Source organism: Pleurodeles waltl, chromosome 6 (assembly GCF_031143425.1).
Source record: "Pleurodeles waltl isolate 20211129_DDA chromosome 6, aPleWal1.hap1.20221129, whole genome shotgun sequence".
In the NCBI taxonomy this organism is placed as follows: domain Eukaryota; kingdom Metazoa; phylum Chordata; class Amphibia; order Caudata; family Salamandridae; genus Pleurodeles; species Pleurodeles waltl.
This window is the reverse complement of record NC_090445.1, coordinates 1,255,515,717-1,255,535,279: the sequence shown is the minus strand read 5'-3', so window position 1 is coordinate 1,255,535,279 and position 19,563 is coordinate 1,255,515,717. Positions and strand designations below refer to the sequence as shown.

Below are 19,563 nucleotides of genomic sequence, written 5' to 3'. Positions count from 1 at the left end.
CCCAGATAATAAGCTTTTTCTAGCAGTAGTTTTGTTTTTATTTATGCTCTAAAATTACTCGTGATTATCCAGTCTTGATTCATCAACATTTTTTTCCAAAAGTAAACTTCTTACTCCTGGGAATGCACGAGTAACCAACTCTTTGCTAATTCTGTATCACGAATTAATTCCCAACAGGAAAGGTTTTGTGAATTAGGTGTTTTTGCTGCGGTGAAATTTACAAAATAGGTCAAGTGTAGACTTATCTGCTCCTAGAAAATCCTGTGTGAGTCAGATCTCGTGTGTGCGAGCAGGTGAAGGCAGCATGCACACTCTCTGCTACCATACCTAGGTAAAAATGTTTATCACTCGTCACCTCTAATAAATACAATCTATACGTTCTTGCCCCGGTGCCTGACTGTACCTGCCGCGCTAATGATATCTACACACTGGAAGTGGAAGAGGACATGGCAAAACATTTTGCTCTCATTTACCTCCTCCAGCCCTTCTCCCATTCCCATCTCACACATTTTGCCTCAATTTTTCTTTTCACCCTCTGAGGGGAATATTTTTTTTTCCGTGCAGAAGCTACCCCCTGCTGTGGTGGGAAAGCTAGAAACCATTAGAGGGGCATTTTAGTCTGTATAAACAGCTATCTTCCCAGATGATAAGCAAGGACATTGTGGAAATCATACACTGATGTAACCGGGCAAAAAACAGCCTCATTCACTGTCAGGACAAATCCAAGACCCCCTACTTCTCATCCCATAGCCCCCACCGCCTCGCCCGACCAACCGCGACCTCCCCCTTGCATCAACTCTTAGGTTTTACAAACATTCGGAACCTCCGCTGAAAGACGCGGGAGCAGTTTGTGACTTGGGGGGAGAGACCTATAAAGGCACTGCTTTCCACTTTTCCTGATTTTCACATAAAAATGCTGCGCGCTTGTGTCGTGCTGGCATTCATACATATTTTAAATATTCATCAGGAAAAACTGTCTGTGAATCTCTACCTGCCCAGCAGCAATAATCGCATAGTTTTGGCATCTTTTGCTCTGGTGATTTTCTGCAGAGGTGCACTGATTTTTAAAACATCCATGAAGTAACAAGTCTTGTTTCTTGTCTCCACTTATCATTTCATCCTAAAGCATCCTTTTTAATCATAATGTAAATAGAGTCTAATGTGGATCGCTTACTCAGTGCATGCCACAAACAGATGTTTTTGTGTAACTGTTCTGCTTGTATCGAACTAGAGAATGAAAGTCCCTGATGAATTTGCACCCTTTACAGGAAATGATTTCTTCAAAGGGGCGGAACCTCTTCTCTCTTTATGCCACTTCTTCACACCAGTTCTCCTTTACTAAGGTTTGCACAAGTGCCCGTGGAACCGCATCCGGACGCAGAGTGAGGAAGTATATTTTGTGCTGAATTGTATTGTAACTGGATTTATGTAGTACCAGCTACACATGATAAGAGGTTGAACATCTTTGTAGTAGTAGCACGCTACTGGGTATCCCAAGGTTAGTGGTTAATCCAGTGGTTCTGAGTTAGTATTAATTATTGGGTCAAACTTGTGCTCTTTGGAAATTGTTTGAGGGATGTCTTCCCTTTTTGTGTGGGAAAAGGGTAGGGGTTAGGTGAAATTATAAGTGAGAGTTCATGAAAGTAGAAAATGGGATAAGTAGATAAACCAGAGGAAGTTGGGGAATGTTAGACTGCAAGGAGCAGTAACACAGAAGAAGTACTAGACTGGACTTTGGGGCAATTGTGAGGGCAATTTATTTATCACATGTGCTGTAACCAAAATAAACAGTCAACACATTGGCCCCTTCAAGTTGGCCTAGCTGGCAGTGCCAGATAGCCCAAAAGGCCAGCTCAACACTTACCAAAAGGAGAGTTTATGATTTCAAATGAATGGTTTGAGGTTTCGAATCTGACATTTTCGATTTCTTTGCCTCCTTTCTGCTTTTTTTTAATCAATCCAGTTTGGTATTTTTTACCCTCAACTACATTTAAAAACAAGCATTGGCAATGCCAATAGTCCTGGCTGTAAAAGAAAATTGTGCGGTAATGTGAAGTATTATAGGTACATAGCGTTGGAATGCTTTAATATCTGACCGGTGATTGCATTACTCCTAGCCCTACACCTTTGCCTTTGTTTAACTCAAATTGTATTTTGTTTTTTTGGTGAGGCTCCCTTGCCTTCATTAAGCACCAATCAGCAGCTAATAACCACAATAATAAGCCCTTCTCTCCACTGCCTTCTCCTGTACGTAATCAAGCACAGAAATCAATGCAACTCAGTTGCTATGTACTGAGTGGGTGGGAGGGACTTTCAAAGAAGGTGACGGAATAGGACCAGAAGAAATGCAACAGGTAAGTAATTGAACCATTACCTCCATGTCCCTCCCTTGCCTTCACTTAGCACAATTTGAGACTTAGCAAACCAGAAATGAGGATAACTGAGCTGCAATCACAACAGCAAAGATTTATTCAAATACAGAAAAATAAAACTGCTCTGTTGCTTCTTTGAGTCAAACACTTGATGACCTACAACATCATCAATCACATCAAATTGTGCAATGTGATAATGTCTCATAAAAGTTGAGGGAGTTGTCAATGTAGCTGACCTACACATATCCAAGATGAAGACGACCTACAACTCAGCCAAAGAGGTCACCATGCTCCGTATGGCTCTTCCTTTAATACCCTCAGGAGGAACCTCACCTAAAGCCCCCTATGCCATAGAAATTAAGGACTTTATCCATCGACTAAAATTAGGAGTAGTTGGTTTCCACCATGCCTTGCAGGCCCAAAATTAACCAATTGGGACTTGCTCTTCCAGAAAGGTTCCACCTTTTCTAAGTAAACCATAAGAGTTCTTTTGACACCCAAACAATGTAATCTGTGCTCCTCCTCAGATGAGGGAGAAGGACAAAACTCTGTAAGAACTATCTCCTGCTGAGAGTGAAAAGAAGAATTTGCATTTGGTGTGAAGGAAGGGACAGGAGCCAAGATAACTCGATCCTCAAAAATTTGGGAAAACAAACAATGACAAAATAATGCCCCTAGCTCCCGTACCCATCTAGCTGATGCAATTGCCGTGAAAAAAGAAATCTTAAGTGTAAGAATCTTTGGGCCTGATTTTGATATTGGTTGACAGTTTACTCGGTCACAAACATGATAGTTATTTCATCCGCTGTATGACAATGTTCATACAATATCATGGAATCTTAATACGGCGGATGGGATATCCGTCATATGTATGACAGACTAACCACATCTGCCAAGATCAAAATCAGGCCCTTAAAGTGTATGAACTCCAAAGGCTCAAAATGAGGGCCATAGGATGCATACAGAGCTAAAGGTACATTCCAGACTGGAAAATGTCGAGAAGGCCTCGCAAATAGATCAAATATCCCATGAAAGAATCTAGGCATCAATCCTTCCTCATCTTTCAAGGTCCTCCATGATTCTCTGAAAGCCGGTACTGTTGCCCGTTGCCACTGTCAAACCTAAATGAGCCACAACCTGTAACCATTTCATAATCAAGAAAAGACTCACTGAAGTAGGATCAACCTACTTTTTCCCACACCAATGAGAAATAGACCTCCAGTGTTTAGAATAAAAGCGAAGAGCAGAAGAATGCCACAACACCTGAAGCATGACAGTAACATCATCTGGTACCCCCTGATCAACTAGATCCCTACACTCAGCCTCCAAGTTGTGAGCTGTAAGTTCACCAATGTCCATTGAATCAAGACTGGGAAATCAAGATTAGAAGGTACTATGGGCAACCTCCCACTGATTCACTTTTATGCTCTTTAAGTTGGGAAACCAATTTGCCCATGACCAACTGGGAGCAATGAGGACTACCTGTGCTCTGCTCCTCCTTACCCTCACTAGAAATTACCTGATCAAGGAAGAGGGAGGCCATGCATATATCAGATCATCTGGGCATGGACAAGTCAGCCCATCCATTGTCCATGACTGAGAACACCTCCTCCTGGAACAAAATGTCCAGATCTTGGCATTCTCTGGAGAGGCCAAGAGATGCAGTAATGGCCACACCCAATGCTAAACCATAAAGCTGAATAATAGAGGCTGTAGGGAAAAGTTCAGGGAGGAGGGAATTCCCCTACTCAAGAGATCTCATTCTCCTCCCCCTGGATATAGAATACAGACACGGACAGCACAGATCTCTGAGCCCAATTAAATCCAGAGTTAATCAGTTCAAAGACCTGGACCTAGTCCCTCCCTGCTTGTTGATAGAGGTCTTTGTCACTAAATTGTCCATGCGGACTACCACCGTCTTCGCTAGGAGAAGATGACTGAACCTCCAAACAGCTAAACCCACTGCCTTCAGTTCCCTCCAATTAAAGGAGTTCTGTGTTTCCTCAAGACACCAAAGTCCATGAACTTGAACATTGTCCAACCAAGCTCCCCATTCTGAGAGACTGGCACCTGTCTTCACAATCAGTGGAGCAGGAGGAGCCAAAATAATGGCTTTCAAAAAATGCTCCCAGACCAACCACCATGAGAGTTCTGTCTGCACATATTTTGTTATCCTGATCCAGAAGGACAGATTGTTGGAAGCAGATACCAATTGCAAAGAATTCACCTCAGAAGATGGTGCAGATGGAACCTGTCCATAGCAACCAGGAAGACTGTTGGACCTCCAGCCATTCTGGGGCCTTTGGTTTCTCATGAATTAACAGCTTTTGTACATGCGATTGAAGATCATAGAGTCTTTTTTCTGGAGTAGTCAACACATCCTCTTTAGTCTGTAATCGAGCTCCCATAAAGACAAGATCCTGCATGGAAATAAGGAATGACTTCTCCCACTTGATCAGGAACCCATGGTCCTGGAAATCTGCAAAGACTCTCTGCACATGAACTCACAACTGGGACTCTCCTGAAGACTGTATGAGAAACTCACCTAGGTAGGGATGAATGAAGAGTCCCTCGGAATTCAGATTGGCAATCAAAGGAGCAAAAACTTTTGTAAAGACCCTTGGGAAAGATTTTTGCCCAAATGAAAGTACACAGAACTGGAACTGGTTTCCTGCACGGCAAACCAAAAAAACTGATGATGGGAAAGTCTGGTGGGGACATGCAGGTAGGCGTCCTGGAGGTATACAGATGCGAAAAAGTTGTGTGAATGCCCCATAAGAAGTATGCAACATTACTGCAGCATTACTCCAGGATGTCATCCGTTTTAAGTCCAGCACCAGACAAAAAGCCCTGATGCCTTTTGCACCAAAAAAGAAAAGGAAATAGACTCCTGTGCCACTCTCTGAATCTGGCACTCTACAAATCGCACCCTTGCTGGGCAGCCCCTTTACACAGTCCAACAATGCCACACACTTTGAACTGGCAGAAGGCAGATGAGTGTTTAAGACACCGATTTCTGGTGGCCAGTCCACATAAATTGATTGTCTACCACTTGGTCAGTATGCCCAAGACTCAAAGGTACATGACATCATTGATCCAGGCATGGGGAAAATGCTGAATTCATCCTCCCACTGGAAGATGTTCGAGATATCAGTAATTTTCAGGACCTCTTCATTGTTGATCCCTTGTGCTCACAGAGATCCTTCTTTAGGAAAAAGACCTTGGTTGAAATCTCCTGTGTTTGATAGAGGAAGAGTGGGCATCACATTTTGGAGATGACCTAAATGATCTGTCCTACATCTTCCTTCTTCTAGACCCTCATGTATATGGCACAGCAAACTTACGCTTCTTGAATGCCTTTGAGATCATGGCATTCAACTCATCACCAAAAAGGAATTGTGTTTCGAATGGAAGTATGAGAAGGGATGTGTTGGAAATGGCCTTTCTGCAGGGTCACCCCCAAACTTTTTGCCTTCCTCCTTCTCTTTTTCTGACCTCATGTTTGCTGGCTTTAGGACTCTGCACACTTTACCACTGCTAATCAGTGATTAAGTGCAGATGCTTTCTTCTAAAAAAAAATGGTGACATTGGCTCATACCCAATTGGCTTATTTAATTTGCTTGTAAGTCCCTAGTCAAGTACACTACATGTGCCCAGGGCCTGTAAATTAAATGCTACTAGTTGTAGCAGCACTGGTTGTGCCCCCACATAAGTAGCCCCCTAACCATGTCTCAGGCCTGCTATTGCAGGGCCTGTGTGTACAGTTTCACTGACACTTCGACTTGGCATTTAAAAGTAATTGCCAAGTCTTAAACTCCCCCTTTTCTACATATAAGTCACCCCTAAGGTAGGCCCTAGGTAGCCCATAGGGCAGGGTGCTAAGTAGGTAAAAGGTAGGACATGAACATGTGTTTTCTATTTGTTCTGGTAGTGTAAAACTCCTAAATTTGTTTTACACTGCTGTGAGGCCTGCTCCTTTCATAGGATAGCATTAGGGCAATCCTCATACACTGTTTGAGTGGTAGATTGTGATCTGAAAGGAGTAGCCAGGTCATACTTAGTATGGCCAGAATGGTAATAGAAAATCCTGCTTATTGGTGAAGTTGGATTTAATATTGCTATTCTAGAAATGCCATTTTTAGAAAGTGAGCATTTCTCTACACTCAAATCCTTCTGCGCCTTCCAATCCACAACTGGCTAAGTTTAGTTGACAGCTCCCTTGTGCATTCACTCAAACAACCCCAAACACAGGCAGCTCAGTCACACTTGCACACATCTGCATATTGAGTAGGTCTTCCTGGGCTGGGAGGGTGGAGGGCTTGACACTTACATGTCAAAGGACAGTAGCCTGTCCTCATGCAAAGGACTGCCACACCCCCTACTGGGACCCTGGCAGATAGGATGGAAATGAAAGGGGACCTTGTGCACTTCTAAGCCACTTCAAAGGCACATTTGGGTATTTCTCTGACCCTACCAAACAAGACACTTCTGGACAAGATACCACTGGAGAACAATCCCTGAACCAGAATCTGCAACCTGCCGAGAGGAACTGCCTGGCTGCCCAAAGGACTCACCTGACTGCTTTTCTGCAAAGGACTGCTGCCCTGCTGGCTCTGCTGAGAACTGCTCTCCAAGGGTTTGGATAAAGCTTGCCTCCTGTTCCTTGAAGTCTCAGGACCAAAAATACTTCATCCTGCAAAAGAACTCCTTGTGAGGCGAAAATTCAACGCACAGCCTGCTATATATGACGCACAACCTGCATCGCGGTGAGAAAATAACCGCACGTCGAACCGGATTGACGCAGCATGACTTCGCAAGAGAAGATCAACACAGCGCCAGCATTGCGACCGGAACTTTGACGCACGGCCCACCGGATCAACGCAAAGCCAAGCCAGAACGACGCAGCCCGACTTCCTGAGAGGAATCAACGCAGCGCCTGTTGTGCAGCCGAAATTTCCACGCATCGCCCACCAAATCGACACAAACCCTGTGATTTCATCCTGCTTGACCAGGATTTCAATGCATCGTCCCCGGGCGTCCGAAAACCCAGCAACCCGAAGAAGATTCCAGTCTACGCGCCGGAAATCGCCGGAAAATTGACGCAAAGCCAGCCCTGCATGAAAACTCACCGACGCATCATCTCTATGCGCCAGAAAAATTGACACACACCTCCCTGTTTTCCACGCATCTCCTCCTCTGTGGTCCCTTGCGAGAATTTGAACACAAACCAGGTACTTCGAGCTTGCAAAAGACATTTGTTGCTTGTTAAAGACTAAAGACTTCTTTTATCATTTTCTAAGGGATATTTCAACGTGTACTTATTGATCGTTTTGACCTGCATTTAACCAGATAAATATTCTATATTGTTTCTAAACTGCAGGAACCCCAATGTCTATGCCTTCGCTTATAAGGATTTGTCCACCTAATTGCACATCCCGGTCCCCACTCATTTTCAATGCCACAGACTTGAAACAGTCTGCTTCCTATTGGTACAAATGAATACGCATGTGTTTTTGTACGGGTGTGTCTGTAACAATGTGACTGCACTTGTACGTTTCTGTATGTGTACATGGGTGTAACTTTGTATATGCCTAAGAGGTTAAGATTGCTTAGCTAAATACGTCTCCAAAACGGGTACAGAAAGAGCTACACCAAGACCTCAGTAACATCAACTGATATCACCGATCTGTAAGGTAAGTAATATATGCATTCATTTAATGATTTTGGTATCACTTCTGGAACAACGCTGATAATAGGGTTCTTTACATATAAGAAAGAGCATAATTTGTGATGCCTATTAGAGCACATAAAATACACTTGAGACACAGCAGAAAAGGAGATACAAATTACCCAAGCGAGAACAACAAAGTGACCATAGGTTAATCCAAGTGGGGACATGCGAAATGCATGTATAGCCAGGAAGAGTTAGAAGCTCCACAAAATTTGTAATCCTAAAATTGTCCAGATTTTCAGTAGTTGTATGAGAGGCCTTTTTCCTAGCTGCTACTCTAAATGTTTCAGTGTTTAAATGGCTACTGACCTTCGATGTACATTTTACAGAAGCAACTTATTTGCCTTAGTGTGTTTGCGGGCAGTGTGATTTATTGTTTTATGCCCGTGGTGTGTGGTTCTTCTCTGGGACCAGATATGTCCAGGGAAAGTTTTCTCTTTCTTCTTTACCCTTTGATAAGTGTACGGATCTGGCACAGGGCTGCTTGACCCCTCACATGTATTGTTCTCGACTATTAAATTAACTTTCTCTTTGACATCCTTGGGGAGAGGCTTACTTCACTGTTCTTCATCCATCCATTGGTCTCGGACAAGGGGCTGATCCTAGACATCTATAACTTTGAACTTAAAGAGGCTTCCAGACTAGTTTCCTCAGATAAATTCCAGGACAAGTAAATGGTCAGACCTCCTTCTCATTCTAACGTGCCTCCTACTAAGTAACCTTCTAGTAAGGAAGAGACATAATGATGGAGATCAGAAGCACTAACTAAGAATAACGTTGACAAATGAGACCAAACTTCGAGGAAAAACAAAATCAGAAAATTCACTAATCAAACCTGAGGAATTTTGAAACTGGTTGGTCTAATGTGCGCAGTATAAGTAGACATGCAGTATTTCTAAATTGCAAATGCTCATTGACAAAAGACCTTTAATCAATTTATGGAAACTGGAATACATTCTTGTTGATGGGAAGTTAACTAATAAACTTCGCATTTATAAATTTACCCGCTGAAAATAAGAGTATTATCTGGTTGGAAAGCTGAGGTTGTTGTTGCTGTATTATAAAGTTGTCTTTTGGCAAAATAATTACTCGTACATACATTGAAATCTGTATTTGCCGCCATTCATTTAGACCAATTAAGAATATGTGGAGTTTACTGATGTCCTTGGGAATGGCATGACTGCAGGTATTGCATTTGTGGATTGAGGTTTAGTCACTTGTGGTCTGTGCTGACAACACGACAGTTATGTATTAAAAATATATATTTCCCTGTTTTGGTTAGAGGACCAGGTGTGCATGTGAAGTACAGTAAAAATGTTGCAAGTGCACAATTATTACAATCATATTAGCTCTGTGAGAACGAGATGTTAATATTGGCATCAGGATGTGGCAGGGAAGGAATCCCTTTACATGGAGTGTTTTCCCTGAATTTCGGCAACACAGTTGCACATCCCTATATAGTCCTGCAATGTCAGTCAGGACGTCTGTCATCGTAGCTCTGCTCCTATGTCCTCAGCTACGGCCAAGTTGTAGTCATTCCACCCAGTAGGTGGTGGCTGCCAATTTGCACTCCCACATTCGTTTTTATAACATGACCCGATTTTTGGGTTTGAAATTCTGGTCGCCCTGCTTAGGAGATCAAGAGAAATGGGCCGTTCAACTTACAAAGAGCCACTGACTTCCATCTTGCGGGTCCTTTCTCGTAAATGGCTTCAGTACTTCCTATTCACACACGTTCATTTAATGCCACCTGTGAAAATACTTATAGGGATATTCTATTTCCCAGAAGATATGTGTTTCTGCATCAATAATGGCACGTGCTACCTCCATTCCAGCAGTGTCTGGCGAAAGTTCAAAGACTGAATTACAATTTACAATGGAGACCAAATAGCATCCTGTTCAGCCTGAGCATGCTCTGATCAGACTTGCAGGAAATACCTAGAACTATGCACTTCTGTAGAAGGATGTAGTTTCCCGTGTACTCTGGCTGCTCCCTTTCAAAAAGCATATTTTTAAATTGCAAAATTTACACCTTCATCATATGCCACTGACACTCGGAACCCTTGAGTGGTGACTCCAACTCCAAATAGACCTCTGTGAAGCCCGGGAGGAGGGGCCTCTGTGTGTAAAAGACTGCAGCACGCCTGTGGGTGGGGGTCATTGCCACTGACACTCGAAGCCTGTGAGTGAGGACTCCAACTCCCACTCCCACGAGCCCACTGTGAAGCCCAGTGTGAGGGACCTATGGGTTTAAAAGACTGCAGTACACCTGCAGGTACGAGATGCTGACACTCATAGTCTTTGAGTGAGGACTTCAACTCCCACAAGGCTACTGTGAAACCCAGGAGGAGGGGCCTATGTGTTTAAAAAACTGTAGCACACCAGTGGGTTCAGAATGCAATGGGACATGGCCAGGCATGTGCCCTGGTGAAGGCTGGGCCAAGAGCGAGCTCGTATGTGCCTGTTTGCATCCAGACAAGGATGGGCTGGGCCTACCCCCTTGGTTCCTGGGCAGAGTCTTACCACCTTTACTTCTCACAACTACAGGGTCAGTCATTATTGTTATTAGCTTGGAGCCTCCTGTTGGTTGTATCCTGCTAATTTTTCATATGATTAATGAGGAGACGAATGGCGAATGATCTTCTGCCAGTAGGAGATAATAAGAAGAAAGCAAATGTTCGGAGCAGTGCATCTAACTGCTCCGTTACAGATATCAACACACGTATTGAGGAAGTTGATTTTCTCTTATCTGATAGACGAAAAGCCCTTCCTTCAGATCCTCCATTCTCCATAACGCTGTAAAGAAAAATGTCTCCCATGCTTAAGAAACTAGCGGTGAGTGAGTTGGGTTAAAGACCACAGAGGTAGGAGCTTGACATCTAAGGGCATAGACAATTTTCCAATTTTCCAACAAATGTTATTGCTGAAACTGATGGTGGCCAAAAATCTTGAAACAGAGGGAGTCTAACTGCCCCAGCTGAAACTAATCCCATTTTGGGAAGTATTTGTGATGAACTCAGTAAGCCTGTTTTTGAGAGAAACCATCAGTGTAGAAGCACCTCAACTCTCACCAAACCCCCTTTTGTGAGTTCAACATCTGGAAAGTCTATTAATAGGGAGGCTGTAATCTCTGAGTTGCACAGCTGAAGGATTGAAATTCTTGAATTAAAATCTCCGGTGATGTTGTTAATGAGGATTCGTAAGGTGGCTAACATTGATATCCCTGCTCCATCTAATATCGCGCTAATAAAGTTGCAAATGAAAAGCTGTTACATTTTTCTGCTAGATATTACAGCAAAAATCAAATCCTGTGCCTTTGTGTATTAATCACTGTTCTGAGCCAATGCAAAGGATACATAATAAACTTCTGGTAAAAGCAAGACTGTTAGCACCAGCAGCTAGCAAGAGGGAGGATACTGCAAATGGTAGTTGCCAGGGTTCACAACAGATGATCAACAAAGTTTCTTTTCCGCACATGGATCTTCCCCTTGAAGCCACCCTCTTTGTTCCGGTGATTAAGACCATTCCAAAACCTACAACGCATAAATCCCAGGAATCTCAAAGAAATAAGTGGGTTCACTGGCCTGGGGCCTATATGGAAGACATAAACACTCTTATCAAGGAAATCATCATGGTAACTGGGTTAGCCTGGATTAAAAGTTCAGTGAAAGACTGCAAAGGGGATGGTGTAATTAGGAATTTTTGTTTCACCCCATTGTGTAAATTTTTTGTTCATATCTTATTATGCTAATTTAGTTAAGATTGAAGTTCCCCAACGTATGCCCCTTGATTATCTTTATTAACCCTAAACAAATGTCAATATGTTACCTGTTTACTTATGTCCAACAACTAGAAACGACCTTCCTATTTGACCTGCTTTTGAGATACCCCTAACTAAACACTTTCAGCATCTAGCAAACGTGGAAGAAGTTGATTGTCATGTGATAGTTGGTCTGGGCTGCATAAACCCGAGGGTGAGTGGGAGGATGTCTCTGGTCCCCTATCCCTTGGATAACCAAATGGACCAGAATTACCTCTATAATCTGGTACACACAGAAAATATAATCAACTGTGTAACCAATAACTAAGGGACTGAGAGCTGGGGGATCTCTCTAACTTTATTTCACTGCCCAATATTACTGATGACACTAGACTAGTTGCTTCTATAGCCCCTAGTTGGGTACTTGTCAATGACAATAGGGTTTCTTCCACTAAGCTAGTATGCGGGGTTACCTACAAAACTAATATGCCCACATCGGTGACAGTTCAAGGGTAGGTTTGATATTTGTCTTCTTCAGGAGACCTAGTTCTTGTCCACTCAATGTTACACTGGTTTTGTCAACTTTAGCTAGGCTGCAGTTTTTTCATGGAAGAGACGGCCATAAAGGGGTTAACAATTTGGGTGAAAACTACACTGTTCTGTGCGGCAAAGGTGATTGCCCTGGGTTCCCCAGATTTAATTTGTGCCACTCTGCATTTTCCAGCAAACACAGTTTACCACATTTATAATGTCTATTGTAGATCAAGGACAGTAACTCAGAGTTCTGGTGATAGATCTGTTGAAGTCTCACCGAGCAGCCCTTCCAATAGGTGTGTGTGTGTGTGTATATATATATATATATATATATATATATATGAGCACAGAAGCTCCCAGCACTGAATATCAGTGCATGCAACGTGATGTGCCCAAATTACATATGCTCACAGAACTCTGCAGAATCTTGCAGAGTTTTTTTATGTAAGTCAGTGGAATTCTGAAGAGTGATACTCTTTGAGTTCCACCCACTCCTTCTTAAAACCCCAGAACAATGTGCCATAAAGAGCTGCCACAAGTGCTTGGCGATTGTAGATTTGTAGTGCTGCGGACTGGACAAAATGAAGATCCTCGCTGCATCTTCGCAATGCACCAGATTGTTGTTCCATTTTTAGCCTGTGGTGGATAATGTGGGCTTGCCAGTCAAAGTGCTCCGTTAAGGTTAATCCCAGGTAATCAGAGGTATGAACTTTCTCCAGTGGTACCCCATTAGGCAAAGGATTAGCTCTGGTGTATTTACAGGGATTGAGAACCATAAACTTTGTTTTCCCAATGTTAATCTCCAAGCCCCTCTGTTTGCAAAAGCACTCAAACCGCTCTAATAATTTTTGTAGCCCTCTGGGTGATTTAGAGCTCAAAAGTGTATCATCATCAAACAGGAGGGCCGGGACCCTATATCAGCTAATCTCAGAGTATCGTTCTCACACTTCTGAAGGTAAGCTACCAGATCATTGATAAACATGCTAAATTGTGTAGGGGAGAGGTCGCACCCCTGGTGAACACCACTGTTTAATAGGACTAGATCTGTTAGCTTACACATACACCCACACCTGACCTGTGCATGATTGTTAGAATGCAATCTGATAATTACATCCAGCAAATAGCTCGGCACCCCTATTTCAGACAGCACTTGTCACATACTATCGCTTAGTATAAGATCAAATGCAGACCACAGACCTACAAATACCACATATAGGCATCCTTCCCTTTGTTTAACAGTTTTCCAATTAATTACAAGAAGGTGGAACACCTGATCAATAGTGCCTGTGCCTTCCCTAAAACCATCTTGTAGAGGTGAAAGAATGTCAGAGGAGGTTAAACATTCCTACAACCTGTGTAGAGTAATCCTACTAAATAATTCTGGACACCGTCAATTAGGCTGATTGGCCTATAATTAGATGTAGGAGCCCTAGAGCCCTTCCTGAAGATTGGGATAATCTCTGCCCCAGCCGACGGAGGGGGCACAGGCACTCCTTTCAAGATAGCATTAAAGCAAAATAAACTCTAGGGACACCCAAAGTCCATTACAGCATTAAATGGATCCCTTAGGATGCTGTCCAGCCCTGGAGCTTTGTTGAAAGTGATCTCCTCCACGGCTTTACAAATTTCAGTGGACGAAATATAAATGGTATCCTGATATTATTAGATCTGTTCAAGTGGACCTCTTTGCTGATATTTTAGCCCCGAAGATCCTGCACTTGGGCTAGAGTTTGTCTCCAGAAACCTAACAGGGTTTCTCTGGGTGAATTCAAGCTCAGGCAGAGAGGAATGCAAATGTAAAAATGGACAAACCCATCTGCTGCACATATTTGTTTTTTTGTGCAGTTTAATCATGAAGTAGAAGGAAATGGATTCTTCTGCTTTGTCGTATTTTGTGTTTAAGGGGTTAAGGAGTGGTGATTAGAAAAGTGAAACTAAGCAGTCTAAGGCCCTGATTTATACTTTTTGGTGCAAAACTGCACTAATGCAGTTTTGCACCAAAACGTTTAGCACTGGTTTGCACCATTTCTGTGCACCAGCCAGGCACCATATTTATGGAATGGTGCAAGCCGGTGCAAAGGGTGGGATTTCGTAAAAAAAAAAAAAAAGATGTTACTCAGGTAGGGCTGGCTCTATGGAAGAAGAGGGTTTTGCACCAAAACATGACGTTAGGCAGGTTAGAGTAAAAAAAAAACAAAAAAAACGTTAACCTGCCTAGAGTCATTTTCTGATGCAAACCCATCAATATCACATGACTCCTGTCTTAAAAAAAAGACAGGAGTCATGCCCACCACCCCAATGGCCAGCACAGGGGACCAGGGTCCCCTAGGCATGGCCATTCCACTCAGTGCCACATGTGGGGGGGGGGGTGCATTTCAGGGCCCCCTATGGCACTTTAAAAAATAAAATGAAATACTTACCTGTACTTACCTGGGATGGAGTCCCCCATCCTCGACAGTCCCTCTGGTATGAGGGGGTGTCCCTGGGGCGTGGGGAGGGCACCTTTGGGCTTATTCCATGGTGTTCCACCATGGAAATAGGCCCACAGGTCCCCTAACGCCAGCCCTGACCCATTTTTTGACCCCTCCTCGCTCCATGCATCATTTTTGCACAGAAGTATAAATATGGTGTTAAGGCCGCAGAGTCATTTTTGGCACGGGAACGCCTACCTTGCGTCTCATTAAGGCAAGGTAGGTTTCCACTTCCAAAAAATGACTTTAACTCCATAAATTTGGCACTAGACAGGTCTAGCACCAAAGTATAAATATGGAGTTAGCTTTGCACCGATTTAGAGTTTTAAAAAATGACGCTAATTTGGTGCAAACAGAGTATAAATATGCTCCTAAATGTTTTGATATTTATTTGTGGAGAGTAAGGAAAAAATGAGAACAAGATTAGCAGTCCATTTTTAGGCGATTGTCCGATAAATATCTTCACTGCCCCAGCAATGACATTAGTGATCATTGCACTTGATATATATGAGGTGTATGTTGGTAGGAGACTGCCCCCATATGGGGGTAAAACATCAGAGTTATTATACCTATCATTTAGTGATTGGCTTCCCAAACACTTTTAGGTGCTGGATGGTTGATTGCTGTATTAGAACATTGGAATGCTGGGGGCTCCATTGAAAACAATGGATTGCTGCAGGCTTTTACTGGCCGGTAAAAGCCCGCAGCGCCAACATTCCAATGTTCGCTTTGTTCACAACAACAGCTGTGAACAAAGCCTCACGGAGCCCGAGGGGATTTTAATCCCCTCGGGCTCCGTGAACATTTTTTTTTTTAATAGAACATTCTGCCCTGAGTGGCAGAATGTCCTAATAGCCTTAGAACCCGCCGTAGCGGGCTCTACCTGCTATTAAAGTCCCTCTCCCTTGTTAAATGCCCTCGCCTTCGGCTCGGGCATTTAACGCGGGGAGCGGGCCTTTAATAGCCGGTAGAGCCCGCTACGGCGGGTTCTAAGGCTATAGTAGAAACTCCTCTTTTATTATTTCCTCCTGCCCTAAAATGTTCTCCATCCTAGGAGGGCAGAGTGACTTTTTGATTAGTAACCAATCAGTGTCAGAAGCTGGGAATCTGTTTCTATATGGTTTAAAACTATACATTAGTAGGTATTTGATTATCAATGATTACTTTTTGCTAAAAGGATTATGATTAATTAATTAATAGGTCAAATAAAGTATTTAGAATTTATCATTTGGACTATCTATATATAGATATAATTTATGCATCACTCTAACCCTGAAAGGGTTTTGTTTTGACTTACACTGGGTGCTCCCTTGTATCTGGATGAAGCTAAACCTCTCTGAAGAGACATAATGACATTGAAATCTGTGTCAGGGGATGCTTTTGCTCATTCCAGGTTGGCTTGGATAGTATTTTACCAGTCCAAACTGGTGTGCAAGAATGTGAACATGGTGTGCAGATTGTGCGCTATGAAGTGTCCAGGTGGATTAGTCGGGCCTAACAATGTCCGGCATTAGGGGCAGCAGGCGATTTGTGATTAGGTTTGCCAAGATTTTATTATCAGTGTTAATCAATGATAGAGACCTATATGAGTAGCAACGATTGGGAAGTTTGCCCGCTTTGAGTATATTTACAATCTCCGATATTCATTGCTTATTTTGAGCCAGTGGTTTCTGGAGGGGGGCACAGGCACTTATTATTGAGGGTCAGCACTTAGTTTTCTGCATCAGGCATTTACTGCGAGCAAAAGACACATATGGGAAGACGGAGGAAGAAAACAACAGAAAAGTGTCACAAAGGGAGAAAGCAGAAAGCTGCAAGAGTTAGCTAAAGGGGCAGGGAGTGTCTGTAAATGGATTGAAGAGGCTTTAGGATTGCGCTCCCTCAGCATTCAGTGCTCACACACTTTAATGCAGCAGCTGCGTGTTTCAAAGGAGAGCTTTGAGCACCAGCACTTTTTTATTTACAAATCAAGCACTGCCGATATTTAATTACAATGCAGTTAAAAGTAAATCCACAAGACCTTCAAATAACAAAGCTCCAATGTTTGTAAGGAGAATACAATTCTCCTGAAAGTCCATTATCAAGTTAAGCTTATATTTGTAGATCCAAGGAGAGCTAAAGCTATTATGTCCCAAAAAGTTAACTACAGTATTTGATACGTGCAAGAGATGGAAGGCAACTGGGATATTTTTTTAGAATACGATACTCTTGACCACTATGTTTTTTTATTTTCACCTCCCTTTGTAACAAGATTTGTGAAGTCTTGATCAAGAACCTTTGCATACTAATTAAGCTTGTCTGGCTTATTTGTTAAAATTGCGAGAATGCTGCATTATTTTAGGCATCCTGCTAACCTCTGTGTCAATCTTTCAAAATTTACTTTGAAAAATATTCTGTTGCAATGTTGCCTGAGTTGAGTTCATTCCTAAGGTTCATGTGTGTTGCATATCAAAATCATTTGCGCTAGTTAAATATATTACTGCCATGGAAGATCTTCCCATCTCTCAGCTGAGAAGCTGGCTCCTTTTCAATGCATAAATAAGAAGTTTCCATAAGTTTTCTCATTTTTTTATTTTATTTTTTGTAGGCAACAGACAATGATATTGGTACATTTGGGAAAGTGACCTATGCCTTCAGCGACGATCCAGACAGGTATTTGCTGTATATCATTCAATATTAGTTAAACCTCTTGTCAATAGTATTGATCCCTGGGGAATTGTATCAGAGTACAAAAATATTGCAGCTGTAATATTGACTATTACAATATAGTGGAAGCAAGTATATAGGTGAGTAGAGATTTACTGTTCTTCACTTCACATATACTGTATGTACATTGCTGATACATTCGCTTTGGAACATGGTTTGCATAAATTCTTATGCTCATCCACTCAACCTTTATTATACTATGGGCCGGAGATTTTAACATTCAACTGTGTTTTGCTTAAGCATCTCAGGTCAGTGGGCTCATTAGCCAGGAGGGGGTAGGATATGACCATTTTTGCCGCAATGACTATGGAGTTGTTCTAAATGTAATTCTATCTAAATGTGATTTGATGTTACTAAAATGTAAACATGGAGTTAATGGGGAAGATATTCCACCCTTTAGAGGTAATAACTCCTCATCTGTTATTGATCACGTCTTAGTCCCTTCAGTCGCTAATAATGTCTGCGACACCCCCTATATTGTCTAATCCCCATTAAGTGACCAGGGCCCGATTATCCTCCCGACCCTTCTCTGGAGTTCAAAGCTTGAGTCTTTGACCACTATGAATCAGGTTTATGTATATAGGACTATTGGGGTGAGATTAAAATGGGGATCTATTGACCCAGATGGCTTACTACAGTACATTGCGGAGGGGTGTCTGCACAAGTTAAACTATTGCTTGGAAGATGAAATTGACCCTATAAGGTTGCTTAGTTCTTTCACTTGTTTCAACTATGTTATTCCCTGTATAAAAGTCCTTTTGACACGCCAACCAAAAGTCAGGCAGCCTGAGAGGAAAAGAGGATGGTTTGCCCACACATGTACAAAATCCCTGGGGGAACTTAACTCAGCTCTCCACATCTACCTTAGAGACCCTGAAGCTATCAGACATTACGCAGCAAATATAGGGAAGCCCTGGAGTGATGGAAGAAGTTGTTGAGAGAGGAGGCATGGTCAAAATTAGTTTTAACTACGGAAACAAACGATAATAAACTGTTCTGGGAAATAATAATAAATGAACCCTTTTTGTCTAACTAGATGTCTCCTGAAATAGGCTCCAGCATTCCCTGTTCAACTTGGGTGGCCCACTTCTCTGACGATTTCAAACAAAAGAGAGGGGTGGCTGACATAGCTGGACACAAGGAGCTGAGGTGTGGGAACCCCATTTTTCTAAATATCGCTGTTGGGAAGGTTTTCCTGGCCATTTCTGATGGGGTACCTGTAGATGCCTTTAAATTAAATATTAACCTCTGGAGTCCAATCCTTACTATGGTGTTTAACACAGCAGGGACAGGAGAAATACCATTATCTTGGACCTCTTCCATCATTGTACCCATATACAAAAAGGAAGATAAATTAGACCCTAAAAACTACTGGCCAATATTGTTGTTGGACTCATCTATGAAAGTTTTCTGTAGGATCTTATTGGCAAGACTTGATGAGTGAGTATCAAACAATAACATTCATTCTCCTGTTCAATTTGGTTTTAGAAAAGTATTGGGAACCATTGAGCAATATGCAAATTTAGATGAGCTGATAGGGAAATATAGGAGGGCTAACCCAGGGGCGTTATACCTCTGTTTTGTGGATCTCAGAAGTGCTTTTTAGTAGAGCAGGCAATTTTGTGACCTACACTACTGGAACTGGGTGCACCGAGGGAAGTCATTGGCTTTCTGGTCTGCCTATATAGAAGTGTAACATGTAAAGTCTGCTTTGGTCTAAAAGGAGAATGTGCCCCTCCTTTTAAGGTCGGGAGAGGTATCCCCCAAGACTGTGTCCTTGCCCGGTTAATATTTTATTTATTTATTAATGGGGTGGATAATTTCTTGCAGACCCTTTAGGCAGATCCACCTCATGTGGCAGGGCGTCCATACCTGTGTTACTATATGCAGATGGTGCTGTCCTGATCTCCAGGAGTCCACTGGGACTCCAGAAATTAATAAATGGCTTTGAGGAATTCAGGACTCTAAAGAGCATGATGATTAATAAAT

General features: G+C 42.5%; 1 protein-coding gene across 1 annotated transcript in view; it reads left to right on the top strand.

The window, feature by feature from the left end:
- Window positions 1-19,563, top strand: part of LOC138301758 (cadherin-23-like) — a 1,629,754-nt gene that overhangs the window by 1,197,424 nt on the left and 412,767 nt on the right. Inside the window, exon 13 of the mRNA XM_069242267.1 lies at window positions 17,456-17,520. Within this exon, the coding sequence (XP_069098368.1) occupies window positions 17,456-17,520 (65 nt within the window). The remainder of the gene's footprint in view (window positions 1-17,455; window positions 17,521-19,563) is intronic.